General features: G+C 37.7%; 1 protein-coding gene across 5 annotated transcripts in view; it reads right to left on the bottom strand.

Annotated features, from left to right (window-relative positions):
* Positions 1–26,763, bottom strand: part of AKAP6 (A-kinase anchoring protein 6) — a 539,834-nt gene that overhangs the window by 199,576 nt on the left and 313,495 nt on the right. For all 5 annotated transcript variants that reach the window (XM_025443999.3, XM_049113620.1, XM_049113619.1 and 2 more), the window contains 2 exons: positions 22,413–22,509; positions 21,105–21,268 (listed from right to left, as the gene is read on the bottom strand). In XM_025443999.3, coding sequence (XP_025299784.1) covers positions 21,105–21,268; positions 22,413–22,509 — 261 coding nt within the window. The remainder of the gene's footprint in view (positions 1–21,104; positions 21,269–22,412; positions 22,510–26,763) is intronic.

Here is a 26,763-nt window from a genome sequence, read left to right as displayed (position 1 = left end):
AATATAACATCAAATACTGATGAATAAATAACTAATTTTCTTACAAGTGAAACTGGGTTGCAAAGAGAAGGAAAACAGTACCGATATGTGAGATATTCCTAGTTCAAAGTTCATTTATTTTATTTCTCTGATTTTCACATTGAGTTTTTATTGCAGTAGGACATCATCCAGAGAATGAAGACAGATAGTCTTCAATTCCTCAGAGGACAGACAAGAGGAACTGAACATTTGATGGTACTTTCAGATGTAAACAAAAGAATTTGTTCACAATGATTTTTCCACTAACATAATATGTTGCTCTGAGGAGTCATATAATCTCTTTTTCTATAAGCCTGTTAGACTTTAGGTCTATATACATGTCCATAAGCCCTGAACAAAGGCAGGGAGACTGAATAAAACTTCAATTGATATCAGCCTAAAGGTTCAGTGATTCCCAATCCTTTCAAGATTACAAGAAGAAGAAGAAGAAGGAAGAGGAGGAGGAAGGGGAGGAGGAGGAGGAGGAGAAGAAGAAAAGAAAAAAAAGAAAAGAAAAGAAAAGAAAAGAAAAAAAAGAAAAGAAAGAAAGATCACCAATAAAACAGTATGTACTAAATACTGAAATACTGTATTGGGTACAGGTATTGAGTATTGGGGACAGATATTGGGTACAAAAGCAAAGATGAAGGAGGTCTAGTTATTGTCCTCACAGAGTTTAGAATCTAGTGAATAACAGTAAGACAGAAGGAAATATATGAGAAATATCTGTTGCTTCACAGAGACACAACATGCTAAAGGAATATAACAGATGTGATTGATTTTGACTGAAGGAGAATTAGGACAACCCTAATGGGTGAAGTAATACTTGAGAAGGATTCAGAAGAAATGCAGTTAGGATGGGTAAAAAGCAGAGAAGAGCACCCAGCCCAAGGAACAGGCTTGGACCTGTGGTTGAGTGTGGCATTGGAGAAGTGGGGTCAAGGTGACAGAACATAGGGTCTGTGAGTCCAGAGAAGTGATTTGATGCTGGATCAAGGAAAATTTGGAGTACCTTTTAAAGGAATTCAGATTTATCTGTGGCAAGGCTTTTGAGCTGGAGCTTTATGTGACCCAACATGTATTTTAGGAGGATGATGATGGAAGTAGAGTGATCAGTATTCAGAGGCAAAATTGAAGCTGAGAGTCAATTTAAAGCCAGTGACATTATTCAGTTTCAGCACTGTGCCTGAATACTGAAGACTCAGGGTGGGGGTGGGCACTGCCAACATTAACTACAGGGTTATAGACAAATCAGGATGCCCTCAGGACCTCATCTGTAAAATACAAATTATGTGCAACTCCCTGAGTCTATCTGTGGGAAATCAGATTTCAAGATTAGTCTTGGCCCTCTCTGGCTGGAATGATAAGACCTAGACCAAGTAAGTGGGTGTAGAAAGGAGATGAGACCTAAGAGAAAAGCACCCAAATGTTGGTGTTCCACTGATGTGGAAATAAAAACATTCTTGACCAATCATCCTTGACCTAAGCTGGGAAAACAAACCAAATTAGACATATATTTGGCATTATAATGGGCTTCCCAGTTAGTCCCTGTTGGTCTCTGTACATATCAGACCAAAGCCAAGCCCAAGTGCTGTCAACTAAATAGCACCTGGAATGACCCCTGAAGGGCTGGTAAAAAAGCCTCCTTTTGGCCAAAATGGTTGAAATGGTGCTTAACTCATGTCTTTCCAGCAGATGCCAGAAGCAGGAAGAGCAATGTCCCACATGCAGCTGGTGCTCAGGTATGACCACAGGTGAGGCTTCTACAGACCAAAAAGAAAAACTGTCAGGCAAACATTTTTACTACACTGAAAGAAAATTGAACAGGAAGGTTTTTTTTTTTATTATTTGTATAAAATATATTGTTCTTCCAGGCTGCAGTGAAATAGTTTCTATTTAATTGCACAGAAATCCTAAGAAGGTTACAGCAGTGAAACATTAAAATTCTAAGGGCAACTAATAACATTAAAACTTTATAGCCCCAGATAGAATAATTTAGACAAAAACAACATGAACATATGTTTTGTGTAATAATAACAAACATTTATAGCTGTCAAGAGAGAAAAACACAGGTTTATGCACACCTTAATGGTGTGCATGGGTGAGCATGAGTATATTTAAAACATAATATATTACAAAAATGACAGCAGGCATGGCTCTTCTGGGTACTATGTTAAATCAATGAATAAATTACCAAAAGTGAGCTGTGGCTGTTTGGATGTGTAATTGAGCTTAACGTATGTAGTGTTATTTCAAAAGAAACTGTTCAAGGAGTTTCGAGCCCAATCCACTCTGCATCTATCCTAGGCAGTTTACAAATAGCAATAAATGAAACCGTTTCACAGTAGGAAGGAAGTTTAGTTATACACATTACTTAAATGGAGGAAAAGTTAATTTTAATATGCTTTGCAGGAATTGAAAACAAACTTATAATAATTTGCTTATGTTCACCAAACTGGAAATTGAAATGTTAATATTTGAATTTAAATTTATTTTAATTATTCACTGTATGACTCACAAAACCACTAGAAACTATCTGTTCAACTTACAACAAATACATATACAACCCTTCATAAATATATGTTTATTATTGTACTTGTTTTAATTACATCATTTGAATGCCACACTTTTTCAAAAAATTATTAGGACTACAGAATATGAAGTAAATTTTAAGCTTGTTTGTGTCAACAAGTTAATGGCAATTGGTAATAACTGTGCTGCAGACAAAGCCATTAATGTGATTTTTTGAATAAAAATAACTTCTCATAATTTTGTTTCTAATTATAAGGTTGTTTGTCTTACTTAGCACTCTACAGTTTTATGAAACAGGGAAAGAGGTATGTTTTCTTCTCTTTCCCTGCCTGTTTTTTTCTGGCCTTAGTCACCTCATATTTTTCTGTGATATAAAAAATGCTGTGACCCTCTTACATAGAAAAGCTGAGACAAAATTCTGTAAGAATTAATTCCTAAACCATTTGAATTACAGATCTTGCCAAGTAGCCAAAAGGGCCACTCAACAACCGTAATTTCTTTTTAGGAGATTGCAACTTTAAGCAATTTAAAATGTTATGACGGGCTTAGGTAACAACCATGCTGACTCCTTATTTTCCATTTCTTTTGTGTTAATAGGGTCATTATATCATGGCAGATGCAGGATGCAGGACTGTCATGTGTTTTATGAAAGGCAGACTATTTTTCTTGAACAGCATATTTTCGTCTGTCCTATTAGTCCCGTGTTCTGTCGTCATTTATAGCCACCTAATACCACAAGTATCTTCCAATGCCCTCCCACAATCATGTGGGGCCTTGGACTCGTAAACCCAGGCTCGCTTTTCATTCACACTAGATAAATAGCTTCCCACTAGCACTGAAAATAACTAAACTTAACTTATACTTAACAAAGATCTCTTTATTCAGAATCACAATACAATTAGGTAGGAAGCCGTCCCTCTGCATTTTCACCACCACTTTTCCTCCTGTTGCCGCTATTAACTCACTTTGCCACTCTATTCTCTTCTCCCAAACTTTTGCACAAACCAACCAATTTACTGACTCTGCCAAACACTAATCTCCCAGGGTTTCCATGCTTCTGTGAGCAGATGATGATTAACACAGTTGGGGCAGTCGGATGCAGAGAGACAGTGGAGCCCACTTAGTGCTCAGGGCTCGTTAGGAGACCAAGATATGGAAAATACTAGGAAATCCCGCTTGATGAGAGCTGGGAGTTTAAAGACCGGGCCATATATGCTGAAATAGGTAAAGCTACTTGGAAAAAGCTTCCTTAGCTTACCCTCTTTGGAGTCTTCTCTGTCTGGGACTGGAGCCATAGTTCTATTATCCCTAGGGACTGATCCCACACAGGTATTGCTGGCAGTTAAGCAGCAAGCATCAAATACTTTGCAGAGAGAAATTCACTGAGGCTCCTGTGGGCAAGGCTTTAAGAGCCAGAGCCTTTCCCTGACTATATTCATTATAGCAGCCCATTTTCCTTTCTCTGATTTAAACTGGGTCTTATAGAATTAATGGGCAAAGAATGGGAGAATGTGGGAACTAGAAAGGGATCAGCAGCCAAATTAGTGTTAAAGCACCAGCTAACTAGCATGTTTCAAGTGTTGCCCTATGCCTAGTAGACCTACCAAAAATAAAAAATGAACACAGAGTCATAGAAGCAATTTACTTTAGACCTCTAGATACATGTTAATAAAATCTTAACCTCAAAGATCCTTGACAAGGTATCATAATACTTTGCAATAACAATAACAAACATTAATATTATAATTAAGGAGGTCAGATCCTGTATCTTTTATATTTCAGAAGCTAGTCACCTTAGGGCATAATGCTAGAGTTCAAAAAGTATGAAGATGTCACACACTGAATCTGTGGGGTCTATAGCACAAGTATTTTTGCACTGAAGGGGAACAGGAATCCCAGGTATCACAGGATAGGCTGTGTGGAAGACATGGCCTCTGCTGGTTTTTCTGGCACCTTAACAGCTCCTACCACTACCACCTGGGGTCCCCGTGTTGTAAAGCATATGGCTCTGAGTACTATTGCCTCAAAGTGGCTCCTTCTAGGTTCAACTTCCTGCTTTCCTTTTCATATCCATCCCCTCTGCCTCCAGTTGTGCGCTGAATCCTTGCTTCCAGCTGTGCTTTTGGTTCTCATGCCCACCTTCGCCCTGGATGCTGTGATTCTCCTTCATTCCATGTTGCAATGTTTCACTCAAAGTTCCTCACTTTAACCCCGGACCATGGGTCCAGCCCCCCATCTCACCACGCATGAGAGCAGGGAGTCAGATGCCTACCCTGGTGACAACAATAGGAGTTTATGTATGAAATATCTCTGATCTTCTTAGCAATCATGTATGAATTAATTAGCCAACCTTTCAACTCTGACAATACCTTCATAAATATCATTCCTTGTTTGCAGGTGCAGGAAAAGGATTCTCCGACCTGATAATCCCTGGGGATGGCACCTTCTATTTGCCTATTGTTTATGGATATAGGGACTTAGCTCAAGCTCTCAGTGATCTGATTCTGAAATATATCTCATTGCCCCTATCATTATTTCCAGTCCCAAAGTCAGTTCCTTTCCAACAATGAAAATTATCAATAACTTCAGTCTTGGAAAAAACTTCCTAGTGTATTTGGTTTTTTTTCTCCTCCAAAGCATATCAGTCATTATGCTATCACTACTATATTATGAGATATATTCTTATTACAGTTTGTTTGGAATATTAACTTTACCAAATCAACATACCTTTTTCTTTTCATCAGAACTATTTTAAGATATTAATAAAATTATGAACCACTAAGTAGCTAAAATGAAATAGTAAAAACTAAATAGTTGTACAGTGGTATATACTTTCCTTCAATGACTTTCATAATTTTTATTAAACTTAATGGAATTGTCAAGTACATTCTACTAATATACAATAATCTTATAGTGATTATGGGAAACAGGAAAATAAAGAAAAAAAAGAGGTATACTTTATTGAAATTGCACATTTGGTTGTCCTTCCTGAGAGCTCAAAAGCAATTACTTAAATTAAAATTAAGTGTTTGAAAATTATAGTATTGTACAGCTGCCACACTTTTCATTAATTCACAACTTGTAAGCCCAGGATATCAGTGAGCTAACTAACTCAAATAACCCCGCGTAAAATGTCAAAAAAGGCAAATTTTCAAGTATGGGCATAGTAGGTGGCTTTCTTTTTCTTTTCTTTTTTTTTTTTTTCTTTTTTTTTCTTTTTTTCTTCTTTTTTTTTAATTGTGAAATGCAAAGCTATAAAAAATTTTGCATTAAAAAGATATTTCACCTTAGTTTTATATAAGCAGCTTAGATTCCATTTTATCAATTAAATTAATTGAATCTACAAAACTTCAGAGTATAGATCAATTTACAAAAATGATACATATCTAAAGGACCAACAGAAATAAGTAGCCTAAAGAATTACCACATATTATAAGGATTTTGAATTCTGTTGCAAATTTTTTGTTCATCAACAAGCATTTTTTGAGAGTAGTCTTTGAGGGGCATATGCTGAACACTTCAGTGTTCAGAACAATGAACAAAAAATAGTTCCCCACCTTCAGAGAGCATACAGCGTGAGGAATATCTTTAATGCAAAATCCAAAGATGAATGTGCTAAGTGCTACAACTGAGGTACAAATGCTATAGGCACTTTCAGGAAATTGGCAGTCACTCTGACTCAGGTAGGTCCTGGGATGGGAATGAAAAGGATGTAATAGGTGCAGATGGACAGAATCTGAGGAGTAGAATGAGAAGAGCAGAGAAAAAAAGGACATGTGGCTGTAGCAAATGAAAACAAAGGAGACTCACAGGGACAAAGTTAGGAAGGAAGGAATTTTATAGGTAGGCAATAGAAAACCACCAAAGCATTCTAGGTGGAAGAATTACAGTGCAAATGGAAAAGAGGCGAGACAGACACCAACAAGGTCAATTTGGAATCTAGTCTTAGAATCAGGTCCTCTGTGAACTCTGAGTTGTGCAGAGGTTGGGAGCAGGGAGGGCTAGAGAAACTTCAGGTGGCAATAAGCAGGGGTGAAAAGCCTTAGAGTCCTGAGTCAATCAAGAAATTCCACTTTGGTTTTCTGTGTGTGTGTGTGTGCATGTGTGTGTTAAAAGCATATTTTACTTTCTTTTATTTTATTTTATTTTATTTTATTTATTTTAACACTTGGTTTGTTTTACATGTTGGGATTATGAGTAAGATTCAGTTTGAAATAAATTAATTGGCTAATACTTTTTAAATTAAAACCACCAATCAAGATCACATGCCTTATTTACAGACTACAGAGCTGAGACTCGACTATTTGATTTGGTAACTAAGAGGTCATGAGTGAACACTGATAAGGATAATTTCAATCAAACACCTGTGGCCAAAGGTACCATGTAGCAATGAGTTGAGAAGAGGTTTAAAAAGGCGGATGATGGTTTAGCAGTGAGGACTAAAACAAGTAAAAGAATTTTGAACAGTAATAGAGAAAGATTCAAAGGGTAAAATACTCAGCAGCTGATAACACTTCATTAAAACAGTGAATTTGTTGCTTAAAATGCATGTATTTAATGCATTTAAATAAATAAGAGAAAATTCCAACTCTTCTAACAGAAGAAGCCTAAGGAAACAAGGAAATTGTCAAAAATGCTGAAGGAGCATGGCTCCAGGGTAAGTCAATTCAGCTATTCAGTAATATTTTCAAAGAAACCCATCTTTCTCCTTTGTCATCTTGGGCATATAAACCTTGACTTCAACCTAGCTCTATTCATAAAGCGACAAAATGGCTACAGCAGTTCAGCCTCACGTCCTTTTGAAAACATCCAGAGTTTGAAAGGGAATCTTTTCTTCTTGTTCATCTCTTTCTACAAGAAGAAAAAAAAGCTTTTCTGAAAGCCCTGCAGAGACTTTTCTTCATCTCCAGTCAGAAGTGCATTAGTTGGCTGTGCCGAAACCAATCAGTAACATGGAAGGGAGTCCTGATGGTTGTCTGAGGGACCATGAGTCACTGCCTGGGCTGGGGAATACAGTCCACCTCCCAGAACCACACAGTACAGAATTAGTGGGGTAATGGCTATTGGGTAGGCAGTCCCCATGCCTGCAAATGAAGCCTAATAAGCATTGCTTGATGCTGCTGTTGATGATTATGTCAATAGTGAATTATCCCCAACCCATTTCCCTCCTAGAGGCAAAGTGTGCCTATACTTCCCAATATCCAATTTTTATCACTTATGGGAAGAAAGAGAACTATTGATTGTCTAGGAAAAGTATGCACAACAAGAGTTTCTATTTTAAGGCATTCATTGAAAGAATCTACTATGAGACAACATCTGCTTAAGATGCAGGATTTCCAAAGAGATCTTATCTTCAAACTCTGTTACCTGATTCCTCTTTTGCATATTAGCCAAAAGAGAATAGTCATTAAGCTTTTTGTATACAACTGACACTAAAAGAATCTGCAGATAACAACAGAAGATGCTATTTGTCAAAGGTCTGGAGCAGAAATACAAGTGAAAACTATGATACAATTGGAGAAAATACAAAAGTAATTACAAAGGAAGGAAACCATTCGGAGCATCAAATTTACCTTTATGCCATGATGTTTTTATTCACATTGCTGTTCTCTCTGTCCTATACTACACCGTTAATAATTCTTAGCCTTCAACCAAAAAAAAAAAAAAAAAAAAGAGGATTGGGGAAAACTTGCAAGTACTGATTAATGGTAATAGTTACCGAAGTTAGTTACAAATTTCTCACCTATCAGGAAATGAGATGATTTCATTTCACTCTAAAACACAACAAAAATTAATAGTAACACTATTTAATAATAATTTTGAAAAAATACATTTTTTTTCCATTGACTCATACTACTTTAATTTACTTGAGAGAAAAAAAGCATCATGACATAAGAACTGCATTAATTGGGACACCTGGGTGGCTCAGTGGTTGAGCGTTTGCATTTGGCTCAGGGCGTGATCCCAGAGTGCCAGGATTGAGTCCCACATCAGGCTCCCTGCATGGAGCCTGCTTCTCCTCCCTCTGCCTATGTCTCTGCCTCACTCTCTCTGCGTCTCTCATGAATAAATAAATAAAATCTTTAAAAAAAAAAAAAAAGAACTTCATTAATGATAAGTTGTAGTAGGCCCAGAAAGTTGCCATTTTATAAATAAATATATACCTCTCTCTTCAAAGAGTTTGTAAAGTGAGGAAACAATAGCGTAAGTAGGGGAAGTGAGTTTAAGACACTTGTTAAGTATACAGCAGGTCAAGTTCTGGAATCTCCAAAGTCTTGAATAATGGGAAAATTCCCAACACATTAAGTGGTTGGCATCCTACGATAGTCAATATTACAGATACAATTGAGCCTCCTTAGCATTGGAATCATGAGTTTACAACATGTGGTTATTCATTTACTTTCAGCTAAGAAAGAAAGAAAAGCTTTGGGCATGAGGTTCTGAAAAAGAGAAAAGGGCTGAGACAAAGGGGAGTTTTTCAAAATTCCTCATAATTCAAAATGCATAGCCCTCAAATTATGGATGAACTTTAGAAGGTTCAAATAAGTACTGACGTTCATATATATTAATTTCTTTCTAGTCTCACAACTAGACCAACAATTCCCATCAGAAATTACTTAACTGGTTTTAGCCAGATGGAACTATCTAGTGAAATTCAGTATTTCCCCCATCTATCTAATGAAAGCCAGAAGAGGCATCAAATGAATGACAGCAGGAAAATAAATCTGACCAAGCTGGTTTGGAAAAATGCATGAGTCTGTGTTTTATGGAGACTGTTCCAGAGAAGTGATCCAGGTCATTTTACAATGCAGGGCTCCTCAACCCTGTATTTCCTACAAAGGTCCAGAAGAGTATAAACTATATTATGTTAGCTAAACCTCATTCATCATTTACTAGAAGCATGTGTATGTACACAGATTATAGTGCACCAAATATAATATGTCAGAGATTAGACTTTGTTAGCGATTCAAATAGTGGCATGATCCAGTTCTGCCCTTTCAGTTTATGTCAATTTGGAGACCTTTACCTTCTCAGGTTCAATCTCACCTAATCTTGTTAGAGAGCTTTAGAGCAAAGACTACAAATTTCATCAACCAGTGTGCTGGTCAGCTGGTAAGTTACATTAGACATTTTTAATCCTTTTCAAGAAGCAACTCAGAGTATATTCTTTCAGCAAGTCTGTTTAAGTAGATTTAAAAAAAAAAAAAACTTAACCTATTAAGACAATAAACTAGGCCTGAATCAAGAAAGTACACAAATAATAATAAAATCATATATTATTTCTTTTTTATTGCATAAATTACTAGCTATTTTATGGTGAGATGGCTCTTCTAAAGATTTTTTATCCATAATAAAAAGCAAGAGGCAAAGGAAATGGGAGAGAATTGTAGGGAAAAAATGTAAAGGTGATAAGATAGAATTGTGTCATTATTTATACAGCTAAGATAAAGTATCATGAAAGATGAGAAAATAAAGTGTAATTCTGTCCTTGGCTTTAATAAGAATATTCTACATCAACCAATTAAGAATAAAGTATCTTTTTAGCTCAAATAATGTTTAAAGTGTGTAGAACAAAGAGGTTTAGGATATAAACACTGCCCCGAGGGGTTTGTAGTCATGGAGTATAATCACTTTAAAAGTTAACTATAAAAGATATAAATGGAAGTTCAAGACAACAATGGAAATGGTGTCACAAGGCTGCATGTGATTAATCACCAAACATGTGGTACAGATAGTAAATGCAATACAGTTTAGAGGGGTAGTAATCACTTAGGACTAGAAAATTATAGGAAATCTCTATTGAGAGGGTAGGATTTAAATCCCAGTCTTGTTCTCCAGTTGCCCCTCATCCTAAACCCTCCCTCTGGTCAAATAATTGTCTCATTGTCTAATCACACTGAATTTGCCTAAATCCTTTGGCCTCCTTCCCTCAATACTCTTATTTACCACCCAACATTCCTCTTTCTCTCTTATCTCAGAGGATAACATCCTCTCTTCCTGAAACTCACAGCTCCACTGGACTCACTTCTTCTCCCTCATCTGAATCATTGTGCCAATTCACCTTCTTTCCTGTCTTAAACTATCTTCTTCAACTGTCCCCTTTTAATTCATTCTTTCTTTGGCCTATAGACATGCCAGTGTCACCCTTATTCTACGAAAAGTTCCTTTGACCTACATCCTGACTCTCCCCTGGCTGCCGGCATTCTGGGAGTTTCACTTTGAGCACATAGATTTCCACTCAATCCCCAGTTTTAATATGGCATCCTTGTTCTCAGTTACTCCAGACATTCTTCAAGGTTCTATCATATTTCTCCTTTATTCTCATACAATAGTCCTTTCTTGTCACTATCAACTTCCAAAGCTATTATTTCTATTTTGACTGCCAAAGTTGTATCCTTAGCATTGACCCCCTCTCCAAGCTTCGGACTTGTATTTTTGACTGAATATTGCACAATACCACATAGATGATTTTCAGGCTTCAAAACTATTTCTAAATTACTGTTTTCAAACTGTTATGTACTTTGGAATCACCTGCAGAGGTTACAAAATATCTGTGCCCCAGTTATATACCCAGATACTCTTAATTGGATACCAAGTCATTATACTTAGCTTTCAAAACTGCTCCTTATCAAAATGTGCCCAACATCCGTAAATGCTAACATGATTTTCCTAACTGCTCATGCTCAGTTCCTTTGGGTCACTATTAACTTTTCCTACAGCACTTCCCCATTCTCCAGATGCCAAATTCTGATATTTCTTCTTCTATAATATCACTTCTATTTTTTCTTTATATTATCATAGCCACTGCTTTTACTTCAGCTGCCTTTAGTTATTGTACTAGATTCCTAATTCGGTCCTTCCTCTCTCATCCTACTTTTGCCATCTGTTTTCTATGGCTAAATCCAATCATTAAAAACACTCATGGCATACTAGTAAAATACAAACTCTTCAGCTGATATTCAAAGTTCTCCATTATACAGAATTTATTTCCCACTATGTCCTCATTCCTTCTCATAAATTAGACACACTATGCTTGAAAGAGCTAAACTATTCATTGTTCACCATTCTCTAGTTGTCCCTCATACATTCTCTTTTCCATACTTGGGCCATTCCTCTGCCTGGAATGCTGTCCCTTTAATATCTTCCTACCAATAATTTATCAGAATATTAGGGGCTCAACAAAATCCATTTTCTCTTAGGGGTGGGGGGAGCCTTCCTAGACTCATCAGATTGAGATCATGTCCCATCCTCCAAATTCCCTGTCTCTTACATGCCCTATTATAGGATTTATCATACAGCCTGCATTAATTTAGAATTACATATGTGCAAATCTGTCTCCACTGAACGAGCAGGGAGCAAGGAGAGGTAGTGTCCTGCCCAGAGCTATGACATCACAGTGTAGTTACATATTCAATATTTATTGATTTTAAGGATGAATAAGAGCAGTATAGATATAGAGAACTGGAAAAACCCTGGGCAAAAGGGAAAAAAGAAAAGAAAGAGGAAACTGCATTTGGAAGATGGTGAATTAACTAGAAGATTGATGAAATGAAACAGTGACATGAATCTTCACTAAGCAGGTAGAGTCAAATGACAGGATAAGGTGTTTGGCCTTTACCCTGTCATGTAAGGTTTTAAAAAAGATTGAATAAGACTGAGTATCTTATATATGTTTGGAGCCTAAGTTCTTACATCAGTAAAGTGAAAATGATTATAGGAGTTACAACTGCTAGTTCTGTTGGGAAAAATAAATGAGGCCATCCGGGGAAAAGGCTTGTCCCAAACCCAGAGCATAGTGAGCCCACTCTAAGTGCTAACCCATTAGCAGGGTGTTATATACACACACACAAACACAAATGGTTACACAATAATGCCTAAGATGTCAAAAGTGCAGAAAGCTTTTCTGACTTTGATTTCCAGATCTAGAGAAAGACAGAAAGAGAGAGAGAGACAGAGACAGAGATGTAAAACCATAAATGTCCAAGAAACGGACTTGGGCAGTTAGCTTCAACTACATTTACTGGACACTACTTCCTTCTTTTATCTTTCTCTCTGTACCTTCTTTCTCCTACCCTCTCTTTTTCTTTGTCTTGGTCTCCTGCTCTAGGCTTTCTTTTTTCCCTACCGTTACTCAGCAAGATCCATGGCCTTGCTCTGCCCTGCAGGGGGCAATGCGAAACAAGTGTTGGCCTCCACAGGCCAAGCATAAAGACAGGAAGGCACCACCCCAACCCAGTGCAAAATGTCTTCGAAACTGCACTGAGACGGCTCCCTGGGCTCTGGCCCAGCAGGACCTCCAATCTAGTTAACGTTTCCTGAGAAACATTAACCCTCATTTAGGCGCAGTGGGAGGTAAGACTAAGAATGTTCTGTGAGTCCTGGTGGCAAAGAATACTGGGTTACACTGAGAAAAGATCTCCATCTCTCTTAACATCAGCAGCACACAAATGGCTAGATTGCAGCTGACTTCCAAGGAGAAGGAAAAAAGCAGGATGTGGATATCTCAGACCTCACTGGGTGGGAGAGATACTCTGGGTGTGAGAACGGTTAAACAAACGTTTGGAGTATTCAGGGTGTCAAGTGCAGGTGTGTGTACATTTGGAAGCTGCTGTTTTATAAGAAGTCCTAGGTGACTCAATAAACACAAGAACCAAAGCAGAGTAATCCCGTTAGCAGGGCTCTCCTCAGCTCAGACTGCTCCCCTGCCAGAAACAACACATTCCGGGGGAAAAAGGGTAAATCGTACACTGAGGTAATTGTTTCACACCTTCAAAGAATTGACCTATTAACGTCAGTGTTTTGGGAAACAATTCTGTATCTTTCCTTCCGTTTTATGCTTAAATACTTATGGTTGGCAATTTTTGGTTTTTGCTTTTTGTTTTTGAAATGTTGACCTCCACTATGTACCAAAAAGTCCCTCTTAATGTATTTACTATATATTATCTTTAAAATAGATCACGCTGAGTTACAATAGAATGTGAGTTCTGCCAATAAAAGAGGGCTGCTTTCCACTGAATGCAGCTCTGTATACAATACCACACATCTTTGCAACTCTAGGTATTATAGATTCTGAGATTAGGCACTGTTTGGCTAAATACGAAAAAGAAAATAGACTACCTTCTCCCATCAATGACATTTCTCTGTGTTGGTTAGAGACACCAAAGAATTTCATTCCCAGATTTTTGCTGAGCCAAACTCTTCTACCTTCAAGGCCACCACCGACAATGGAAACATAAGTATAAAAAAATTAAGATAAGCTGTGGGCTCACATATCATATAGACCATGCTAGGGATGCCCATTACCTGTCCTTTGACCTAGAATATATTTTTATCAATCTCAAATTGATAAAAAATTCAGTCACCTCATTAGAGTAGCAGATCATTTAAAGAAATTCCTCATCTTGGATCCACCCATACATCTGATAATATGCAAATTTAAGTGCCTCAAGGAGATTAGAGGAACTATCTTTTATTGGATTCTATCATAAATTTAGTAACTACAACTGATCTTCAAAGAAATAACTCACTTTTGTTTCTGTCTTTCAAAAACACTTTTGAAGAAAAGTTGCCCTTCTGATAACAAAAAAAGCACTACTGAAGAATCCACAGTAGAAGAAAGGGCTCTCCCTAGGTACTGCATATCAGGACTATGTTTATATAGTTCAGCAGAAAAGAAACTGGATCAGATACTGGCTTATAGGAAGAACTCTGTGTGAAAGAGGTGGAATTGGTAATGCATTTACTACTCATTTGCTTGCATCAAGAACCACATTCCATTTCAATCTGCCAACATCCTAATTAAGATGATCTGAATCTTAGGTGATCTATTATTCTAGATCTGAGATAGCCCAATTTACATTAGACAAGATGTTACACTGTGTGCTTACACCGAGATGATAAGACCACTGTGCATGTCTTCCCTCACGTCTGGCCCAGCACTGGGCAAAGCTCTCTGTCAGCACTCAATAAATAATGGCCAGGCCTTTGCCTATTGTCTTTCTCTCTACCACTTTAGGCACAATTTAATCTTATTATATCATATCTAATTCCTTTCGACACATATAGCTGTGCTCCTTTTTCCATGAGGAAGACAGCAAAGTATCTCAAGTAATTCTACATGTATGTGTCAGTGTATATGGGACTAGCAACATATAAATTCATTACTTGAATGCTGTTTCTAAAGATCTTATATTTAAAAACATGTTACCTACATCAGCTTTTGAGCCGGAAAAGGAAAGAATATAAAGGCAATACTTTGGAAGCATCAAAATCAAATTCCATTCCACGATAATAATATCCAGCTGCAATATTACCCAAGAGACACTATAAAATACAGGGAAAATATCATACAAAGGTACTCTCCAAATCAGCTGCTTTCTCTCCACTTCAGATAAAGAAAGTTACCATAATTTATTAACATAATACTAGGTTAACACTCCAGTGTCTGATAAACACACAAAAAAATGTGTATTAATGTTGGACTTGTTCTCCCTAGATATCTGAACAAAGTCCAGGTTGTGTTGGCAACATAACCAAGTCAGAAGCCACACATACATCCCTTCTTTACCACTATCTAAAACTGTCATTTGTAGGGCTGAGCAAACTTATTTAAGAAGTGTTCTTAAGCTTACTCTAAGTGCTATTGGTGAGCAATAACATGGATGACCTTCATAGTCTGATATCCATTTCCAAAGGGATGACAATCTAAGATGTCAATCTAAGAACTTCAAAGAAAGCAGATAAATAAGCACAACCCTGGAGTTCAAAGCACCCAACCTTCTGTCTCCATTCACTAAGGAAATGAAGATATTCAATGGAACCCAGGCTAGGTCACCCTTCTAGTAGCTGTAAAGTTTTCTGAATTTACAATAAAATCTTCAAATATTTTTGTTCTGGAAACTTGTCTATTAAAAAAAAAGATTTATTTATTTGACAGAGAAAAAGATAGAGAGCAAGCATGGGGGGAGGCGGTGAAGGAGAAAATCTCAAGCAGACTCCCTGCTGAGCACAGAGCCTGATGCAGGGGCCCCCCTCTCACAACCCTGAGATCTCGATCTGAGCCAAAATCAAAAGTTGGATGCTAAACCGACTGAGCCACCAAAGCGCCCTGATAAACTTATCTGTTTCTTTAAAGAGTACAAAGGAACTGCTGTGTGATTACAGTGATGCAAAGTTTGAGATGTCACATTAGGGACACACTGGGCCCGATTCTAAGACAACTATAATGATGGCTGAATAGGTGAAAGGCAAAGAAGCAGAAAATAAGAATATCTTAAAGGAGGCAATGTGCAAAATACTAGCAAGAATGCTTTCTTGCTTTCAGGATTTTTGTTTTTTGCCTCAAAAGGTCAAAAGAGGAAAAAAAAAAAAGGAATGCAGCCTTTCTTAGGTGTTGGGTGTTCAATGTTTTGAAATCCTTGCAGCTATACACCATTCAAAAATTTAACATACTGAAAGCCTAGTTTTAGCTGATAAACTTTAACCAATCTATCTTAAAATAAAATACATAATTACAAGCATATATTCAATTCTTGGAAGTGAGTGCTGAAGCTCTATTTCTAGAACTGGTGAATTCTGTTCTCTATTTCCATGTATAAAAGATCTCGCAGTCCTGGGAAAACACTTTTTTAAAAAATGAAATACAACAAATAAGGTATGCTGTCGAGTCCTGGGGGAGAAGTTTCCCAGAGTCTTTGAATTTCCTCCTATCCTCCTTCTTTACAAGATTTCTAAGACCAAGTCCTTTTCTGCAGTCTCTCAAACAAGGTAAAAAAGAAAAATACCCCCTAGATATATTCTTTAGATTTTCTATTATGCTTCTCAAGTTCCCAGTAGCTTCTGAAGTAAACTTGAGATGAATTCTGGAGTTTTTTTTTATTATTATGTTTTAATTTTAGTTCTCTTTTAGGTCTAAGATGAAATAGATGATCATAACTGCTATGCTTGGAGATGCATTTCATGGCACAATTTGTACGTGACCTAAGCAAGGTCACGTCATGGAAAGAGAACTGACATGATAGATAACAAGTCAAATCCAAGCTTTTAGTCTTAGACAACTTTAGAGTAACCTATTTAAGCTTGCTCTATGTCATGCAATACGGCAAGAAAATTTTCTTTTTAAACAGTACATAGTAGATGTAGTCTGTACAGAGTTCTCACTCTGGTTTGGATTGTGTCAATAACAGATATATGAAGAATTACTGCTCAAATCACTGATCATTAAGGGTTATTTTTTCATCCACATTGTGAGCCTTGGTGCAGACCTGCAAGCCAGCCTAATTCTCATCCACAATAAGATCCCATGTTCCAGCCGAACCACACGTTTTTACACCACAAGATCTCTGCACATGTTTCATGCTGACAAACATCCTTTCCACCCCTCATTTTAAACATCAACTCCCCTCTTAATCTTTCTTTTGATACTCCCAAATAAGCTCATTACTTCCTTCTCTGTGAACTCAGAGTGCTGTATACCTATCTTTAGTAGAATATATCCCAGATTCTATTATAATTGTTTACTCTCTCCACTATCAGAAATGAAAACTTGTCCACTGACCCTTATCTAGGATTTCCCACATGCCAGGCACTGTTTTCAGTGCTTCAGTTATGTCAACTCTTTCATCTGTATCACAACCTTTTTGCAGAGGATATTATCACTGCTTCATTTTACAAATGAGGAACCTAAGACACAGAGAAGTGATGTCGCTTTCCCAAGGACACACAGCTAGGGAGAGCCTGGAGTTGAACCCAGGCAGTCTGATGTCCCTCTGAGTCTGAGCTTTCCCAAATATTCTTTGTGTTTGCCGCACAGACTAAGGGAGGCAGTTCACGGATATTAAACAGATAAAAAGAATAATCATACTGATTTTTCTGTAGTTTCCTAAGCTTAAATTAGAAATCTATTACCTTTGTCTTAAGTTGATTTCACTTTCTTGCCTACAGAGAAGTTCATTTGTCCAGAGAAAATTCAGGCCAGAAGGGGCAAGAGAGAACTAGTTGAGAGGTAGGAGGCCTGGGGTTTTGCTGGCTCTACTAGGTCAGAGTCAAACTCTGCACCTCCCTCAGCTTCCACGGCTGCCAAAACCTACACAAGTCCCTCCAGGAGCTGCTCGTAGATGTACGACACTGTGCACACAGCGTGACACAGAATGCTTGGAATAGAAATAGTACTAACGGAAACCACTTAGCCTGTTTTTTGTAAACTGATGGGACTCAAGGAAGACACTTTTACTTTGGGGATGATTGAAACAGAGAAGTTTTTGTCATTGTTTCTTTAGAAGTGAGGCACTCAAATCATGGAGAACCAGATATATTTATTCTTCCTCCTGACCTTTAAATTTATATCTCAAGTCCTCACAGATAATCACCACCTATTTTACCATTTAAATCACTTCTTAATTCTTGTATTTTGTATACCTTCTTTATTTTTCTGATTAAAATAATTTTTACTCATTGTAGAGATTTAGAAAGATATTTAAAAATGCACAACTATTTACATTATTTAAGTATTTTAAAGAACACAATCGCAGGGACGCCTGGGTAGCATGGTTAAGTGTCTGCCTTCGGCTCAGGGCATGATCCTGGAATTCTGGGATCGGGTCCCACATCGGGCTCCCTGCATGGAGCTTGCTTCTCCCTCTGCCTGTATCTCTGCCTCTTTCTCTCTGTGTGTCTCTCATGAATAAATAAATAAAATCTTAAAAAAAACAACCCACAATTGTATATTATAGGACTTACCCAAAGTTTCAAAATTCTCTTCTAAAACATTATTTTAAATGACTCTATAACCTTGCATTAGGATAAGATGTAACATGATTTAATTAATTGGTCCCTGTTTTAAACATTTTGATTGATATCAGTTGTTTGTTATTATAAGCAACAAAGCGATAGATTTTCTTCCACCTTGTCTGAGGATCCTGGTCATATGAGAATCCTGTAGCCCTTGCAGGAAAAGGGCCTTATTGGAGCCTACAGGACAATGTGGTTCTCTGGGAGCTTGTGGAATGCAGATTATGGGGCCCCAGCCAGGAGGTTCTGATCTCTCAAGGTTGGGCCTGGACAAGTGCTCCTCTTTTTGAGAAATGCTGACACTGCCTGTCCTTTGATAATATTTTCTCTTTCTTGGGTTATCTTCTTTATTCCCACTCAATATACTCCCCTACAAAATGAGCTGGTTTCAAAGTCAAATTCACATTGGGTCTGGTGAAGAGAGCTACTATCCATTTTTAGCCCAGTCTTTTATTAATTTAGGTGATTGAGCCATCTCTGCAGTTCCTCTTTGGTACCTCGCCACCCTAACTCCCATTTACCCAACCCACCCACCCATGTTCCATACTACAGCCAGGAACAGCTTTTTATGCTGCAAATCAAGGATGTCATTTCCCTCCTTACTACAAAACCCTCCCCTGTGCTATCAGAGGCCACCCAATGGCTTATGGTTCCCTCAAACCCTTCTGTCTCTCTCTCCAACTACATGGGCCTAGTCATAGAATTTTGCCCCCTACAAGAAGCCCTCCTTGATGCCCCTGATCTAAATCACTTCTCCCAGCCCAACCTCTAGCTGCTCTCTTTTCTTTCATAGCACATCACCATCTATAGAGGCATGATTATTAGATTAAGCCTGTCTCCCCATTTCACCACAAGATCCATGTGTGACACAGGCACTGAAACTAAATGTTCATCACCACCATCCCTGGCCCTAAGCAGTGCCAGTTGAGAGGCAGTACTCTATGTGGCAACCTACATAGGCTCTGGGGCCAATCAAATTCAAATCTGAGTTCTACTACTTATACCTGTGTGACCTTAGGCAAGTTACTTAATTTCTCTGTGCCTCCATTCTCTCCACTGGGGATCATATGGGACTAACCTATAAATTTGTTGTGAGAATTAAATGAAAGAATCCACAGAGGTGCCATAGAACCACATCTGGTATGCAGATAGCTTTTTAAAAGTAAATAATCAGTATAAATAAATAGGACACAACAGACTTTAGAGCTGTGTTTTTTCTCATCATCACCCCACCTCCACCCCAGCCAAAGCATTAGTCCCTTCAACTTGTCCCTGCAGTCTGTTCCTTGAAAGGGCCTACTTCTGCCCTGAGAAATCTGATGAATACATTCTCCCTTCCATATTATTAGTTCCAGCTTTGATCCTTTCATCACGTCACTTCCTAAAATGTGCACTCCTGTGCCAAGCCACTGCTCTTCCTTCCTTCGAGTATTTCCTGAAATGTGACCTCCTCCAAGGAGCTTTCTTTAAGTGGAACAGAGCTCATCATTCCATTCTATGTTTCCAACAAATAAGTTAAATGTTGTTATTTGAGGTACCAAAGTCATAAATCTTCTGAGCTCTTCACTGGCTGCATGGTCTCACCATTGCTGGGCAGGTGGGGTTTCTCCTCTGCCTGCACTTAAGAATGTAAGTCTACGAAGGTAAAGGGTTTAACTTGCTCTGTATACATTTAGCACAATGCCAATCCACATGGATGCTGAATAAATGTGACTTGATGATGATTTAATTACTTTGTCCATGCCTGGAATAGAAACCATGAACTCTTAAATCTGTTTTCCCCCACACAGCAATGTGTTTCAAGGCTGAGTCTATTATGAGACTGGTTTTCTGCATTTACTTTCAGAAGAGAATAAATACAAAAGAAAGAGAGACCACGAGAAAATACCGAATTAATAAAATTATTTTCCACATCATGAGGTCAAAGATACCTTCAGAACAGCAGTGCACTGTATTAAAAAATACACTTAAAGTTTAATTGCTTATGCTTTATGGGTTATTTTGTAAATCTAAAATAGATAACCAAAACATGTCAATACGCATTTTTAAAGTACTTGTTGTATTCGGTGCATGCACCATTATGGAGAACTTACACTCAGAGCAAAAAGATTTGTAGCAAAGCATATGACCTTCTTCCCACTACAATGACCATCCCCTAATTAGGCAATGCATCTGATAGTCATTAACAGGAATGAGATAATGAATCACTTTCTCTCTTCTTTGTTAATTTGCTGTAACCAAGCGGCTAATGGATGTCAGAGCTGAGTGATTGCACTGATTATAGTGATTTATAGTTGCAAAAAAACAATTTAAAACCATTCTGATTATTCATGTTAAAGATGCTTTATGTTTTGTTTACTAAATGTTTTATGTCCCCCTTTCTCCTACCTTTAAAGTATCGTCCCCCTCCTACTTTGCACTTTTGACAAAAAGACCTCTTCCTGGAAAACTTGAAAGTTGTAGCCTTTTTGTTATTATTATTATTATTGTTTTAAACTAAGCCATTTCATTTTATCTTTCTATGTCTCTCTAGAGAGAGAGAGAGAGACATAGATATAGATGTATAGATATATATAGACATATAGATATGTAGATAGACGCACACACATATGTATATATATAGAAAGAGAGAGAGATAGAAATAGATATATAAAGTTTACCCAGTAGAAACAAAAAGCCTTAGGGGTAGAAAGAAAACTTCAGTGGTGCCTAGTTCAAAAGAAGGCAGAAATGAGAGGAAATCAGGCAAACTTCAAGCCACTTACCTTGGGGCTTCCAGTCCCTTCCTCGCCCTCCACAGACACATCAGTAGCCAGAATCTCAGCTTTGATGGTATCCAGAGCCCTGAGAATCCAGCTGTGTTGTCGTTTGATTTGCCTCTGCAGCTCCTTCCACTGGCTTGCAATCATCCGCAGCATGTCCTTCAGCCCTTCTCCAAAATGAGGGGAAAATACAAGTTACAGACTGGACTGCATTTTTACCCAGTATTGTCTTTTATCCAATAAATTAGATGAATATCCCAAATAGTAAACATAATTTTAAACGACGATTACCATCACCTGCCATATAAGCCTTTGTCCCTGAGGAGAGGGGCCAGGGATTTTTACCTTCACACAAGGCATAAGGACCAAAAATGGGATAACCACATAACATAGATGCATGGTTGGGAATCGACTTAGCTTCAGTATACTGGCTTAAAAAAAATGCATGTCAAACAAAAATCACAATGTGCAAAAATGACTAACATGAAAGCTTCACATTCCAAGTAAAAGGCCCTTTTGTGTATCTGTGTGGAGACCTTATAATGATCAGAAAGATGTACAGAAATAGGCAAAGTTAATGCAATGAGCAATATAGTAAATGGGCCAGAATAAGACAGCAGTCTTTAGCATTAGCATGTCCGATTAATGTTGCTCTTTCCTTATTTAGCTGTAGTAAGCTCAAAGCAAGAGTCAAATTATAATTCATCCTGTCTTATGGCCTTTTACTACCAGGATAAGTATAACCAAATGACAAAACTATTTTTTATTTATAATCTGTTCTTCATAAATACATTAATACCGGGTAAGAGTTGGTTTAAGGCCAAAATTCTGCTAATGCAATGACCAGCAGAAAACATGCAAAATGTTCATGTGTGCGAATTGGCAGGGAAATAATCGGATATATCTGGACTGCCTGCCTTATATCTGTAATGATATCTATAAGTACCCTAATGCATATGCATTATAACTATTTGCACAATTCTCATTCATTATCTTAACGTTATTTCCAGAGCACCTACATCAAAAAGCATGTCAATGTGAAGTTTTCAGGAATGTGATTTCAATTGAAACTCGGGCGAACAGCAAGCCCAAAATAAAATGAACAGACCATTTGGAGGCAGTATTTCATCTTATAAGTATCACAGCATTGTATGCAGTATATGAAACATTTATAAATCTTGAAGGTCAATCTGATAATGTAAATATTAATAATACATAAGGAAGTGAATATATGCAGTAATTTACAGCAATGCTTCTTCATTCTTAATAGTCTGGAGACATAAAGGCTTGCAATATTTCAGGAGGATTTACCTGCTTTGTGAGATGCAATAAGCTCGAGAAGTTGGTGTCCTTCCTCCTCCACAGCTTCCTTGAGAGCACAATGACTGTCTACATTCAACTTAAAACTCTGCAAGGAAAAATATGAGCATCAAACCCTGGCAAGGCAGTTAAACATAAAACATCCATACAAAATTACTTGCTACTTTTTATCAAGAACCACACAGCCCAATTTACCCAATAGACAAACTAATTTGCAATACTAAAAGCTATTGATATTTGGGATCTGGGCTCAAAATGTTTCCATTAGATTAGCAGAGTGCATCTGTTTGGAAACAGCTGACAAATCTAGAAATTCATTAGGTTTTTATGAAAAGTCACATCCCGTAGGCTATATCAGGAATAGCAGTGTTCTATAAAATACACTGAATTTCTACCAGCACATATGAGCTCTTTCCTTCACTTTTTAAAAATGTTAGTGATAGCACTATTTATGAAACCATAAAAAAATTGGCAGCATAAAATATATTAGCCTTATGTGCACATATATAAATCCATTAATATAGTAAGGGTTGGATTCAGCTGTTTCTCAGATATCACACAAACCAGAGAATACCAAGGTGGAATGAAGTGCTGTGCTGAGGAGTCAAATGCTCTCCAAATCTTTGATTTTTTTAAAAGCTTATTTCTTACAGTGTGACTTGGTCTGAAAAATGAATACATCAAGCACATCGGGGGCATTTTCACTCACGACAGTCATCCAAAAACTAAAAACTGCTGGCTAAATCCCAACTCAGAGCCATTTCTTTCGGGCAGCCTTCTCTATTGCTTCATATGGAGTTACCTACTCCCTTCTCTGTTCCTTACGTGTGTTTGTACTACAGAACTTATCATCTGTATTCTGCTTTATTTCTATACTTGGCTACCACATTTTAAGCAATTTTAAAGAAATACTAGTTGCACATTTATCTCCAATGCATGTCACACACAAGATGTTCAATAGATTTGTAGAAATAATGGATATCTGTCTAACTGAATCAGTAACACTCTCTGAGAGGAGGGCTTCCATTTAGATATTTCAAGAAACGTGGGTGGTTTTCCAAAGATTTTCCATCTCTGGCATGTTATAAGGCATTCCAACCACAAGGAGGTCCAATGGAGAGTAATCATGGTAACCAATCTCCTGAATCAGTGGTTAGTCTTCAGGGTGAAAATCAATTCCTTGAGTTGACTAATTAGAACATGAATTTAAAATACTGTGTGTCAAATATTGGCTTCTCCATGATGATAGGGCTCCAAAAATACAACATATTTTGCTCTTACTGAACACTCATTGAGCAATAGCTGTTTGCACAGCACTAAGCTTAGTATTGAGAACATTTAACAGAAGTTCAAGATGATACAGACCCAGTTAGAATGTAATTTGGATGAAAGGGGTTAAACCACCATAAATTGTGAAATTAGGTATTCATTCATTTAGAAACCATGCATCATGCCTGTTCTGTAAACTGGACAAAGTGACAGGGATTTAGGGGGGTTAAAACATGGCTTCAAAAGGCAATTAAACGTGTTACTAGGAGAACAAAGTATAGCCTCTAAGTTATCTTAGATGTTCAGTTGTGAATCTGGGCTCCCTTTTTCTTAGTGGAGAAAAGGTGGTCTTTTTAAAGCTGAGAATAAAAAGCAGATTAAAAGAAACTGAAAATGAAGGTGATAAAAACAGACAAATCAGACCATGAATTATAAAGGTAAGAGATTTGACTAAAAAAATTTTTGACTCCAAAATGAACTATTTCATCTGACTAGAGGCATAAGAAACAGTAGAGTTTTAGCCAAATACAACAGAAAGAAACAGTATTAAGTTTCCCCACAGGCTGTTCACTCTAGTATTGTCCTCTTTCAACTACAGGTATACAGTTGAATAAAATAAAGTATGGCAACGTATGAGAAGCCTAATGCCTTGGTCAATACAAACAATATGATATCTATGAAAAATTAAATATTTATTATTTGATAGCCAAAATATGGCTGCACGTACTTTTTGTCACTGCAGCAGAAATCCTCAACTCTGAAACCATGCCATGTAGAGTAAGGTTCATGTATGTTTCAGGGAAGAGGGACAAAGAAAAGAAAAACACTTGAGATCAACAGGAGAGTGCCAAAGTTTAGGAAGAAACATGTTCTACAGATTTCCTTAAAACTGTAAATTTAGCCTAGTACTCTCTCTGATTCTCTGTTTACTTACAACAGACTTGTGCTGAATGGTTAGTAATCATGAACTTCTGAAGAGGTGCATCAGGCTTATGTCTCAGAGCAAAAGAGAACCTAAGGACCTGTGAGTAGGTTGGATAATTTGACATAATTGAAGCCAAGAGTATAGAATAGATGCAGCTGGGTCTGGTTCTGCCTCAAGATGATGTGGAAGCATTTGATTAGGAAAGAGGAAAAGATGAGGTATTCATTATTAGGAAAAAGATAAGCTGATAAGCTTGATGCAGTAGAAAAGACTCATTTAATATATCTATTACTCAAATGGCACAATATTGCTTGATTTTCAGGTGCACCCATTAACCATTAATAACATCACCTAAGGAATTCACAATGGGCCTCTGAGAAGGCAGCTATACAGGCACATTAACAAAATTGTCAATGAAATTTCTGACTGCTAAAGGATTCTGTAATAAGCTCTCCCCCTTCTGTTCCTACCTTATTCCTAGGGAAGGAAGCTTAAGTGAAACAGTTTTATTTTCTTTCTTTTTCTTTATCTGACACTTCGACACATATCCATTCTGTGCTCCTCAGCAATGCCTTATATCCCTCCACAACATCCACAGCATTCCCTGAAAATTCAGGACATTCTCTGAAGATTTAATTTATGGCAACAACATTGTCATAGGTGGGTACCGTGTTCCTAGGTCACTGACTACATGAAATTCCTTAAATATGAGTAATCTGGGTTCTGTGAGACTCAAGATCTTTTTTAATGTCCTTAAAGCAGCATGGGGGCACCTGGTGGCTCAGTGGTTGAGCATCTGCCTTTCGCTCAGATCATGATCCCAGGGTCCTGAGATCGAGTCAGTCATCAGGCTCCCAGTGGGGAGCCTGCTTCTACCTCTGTCTGTGTCTCTGACTCTCTCTCTGTGCATCTCTCATGAATAAATAAATAAAATCTTTAAAAAATAAAAAATGAAGCAGCATGTAATTGAATGTCTAGAAGATAATAACTAAGGAAATGGAAAATGCACTCACTGAGACAAAGGAGTGGATTATCAAAAAGATAATACATCAGAGGCTGACCAATGGGTATTTCCATCCCTGCGATCTCTAGCTTCACCAGTTTAGATAGATCTGGGTGCATTACTCCTTGGCAGGATGGAAATTTGGGTGAGCACACTGATTGTACTTTGACCATGACCAGACTTCGCAAACAAAATACTGCATCTAATCCCCTTCTATTCAAATTTCTGAAGATTCCCCTTGGATGAGAGTATGGCAGTCATGTGGATGCAAAATGAAATCTAGGAAATGTGTGCCTTGATGGACAAAACTACGACAAAGGTGAAGAATGATTACTCATGAGGACTCGTAAGAACAGATAGGAATCTCCTGGTGCAGGAAATAGTAGGAAAGACCATAATCACATTCAGAGGCTTAAAGATCCTAAGTGGCTCAGTCTTAGTGGCTTCGTATGGTGAACACAGACTTTGAATCATCCAATGAAATACTGTTAATGTCTGCACGTCCATTGAGGTCCATGAGTTTTGAGATGCTGGTGAACAATCAGAAAATCCAAAAAAAGAGTTATTAAGTCTTTCATGACCAATTTCAGTTTCTTTAAGGCACAAATTAGTATATATTTATTGGGTAGTCTTTGCCAGGCTTATAGATACAAAAGGTAGCGATACATAATCCTGGCATAAGCATCGTATAGTCTCTTGGGTAAAAGAGATTAAACAAACAAACAAACAAAAAGCCAGTAGCCTTATGTGACCCAGCATAGCATAAATGTGGAATGAAGGTTTGGTGTATAATAGAGTGGTGGGGGCAGCCCCGGTGGCGCAGCGGTTTAGCGCCACCTGCAGCCTGGGGTATGGTCCTGGAGACCTGGGATCGAGTCCCACGTCTGGTTTCCTGTATGGAGCCTGCTTCTCTCTCTGCCTCTCTCTCTCTCTCTGTGTATCTCTATGAATAAATAAAATCTTTAAAAAAAAACAGAGAGTGGTGGGACCTTAAGCAAACTGAATAGTAATATGCCCTACCCAATGAGATTTTTTTTTTAAAGTATCATGCTAGCCAAGTAAGACTGTGGGCTGTATTCCATGAGTGTGGTAAATGCCGATAGGTGCTGTGGGATCCCAAGCTGGGTGCCAGGTTCTGCAGAGCC

This window comes from Canis lupus, chromosome 8 (assembly GCF_003254725.2).
Source record: "Canis lupus dingo isolate Sandy chromosome 8, ASM325472v2, whole genome shotgun sequence".
Lineage (NCBI taxonomy): Eukaryota > Metazoa > Chordata > Mammalia > Carnivora > Canidae > Canis > Canis lupus.
The sequence above is the reverse complement of the archived record's forward strand: the minus strand, read 5'-3'. Positions and strand labels throughout refer to the sequence as shown.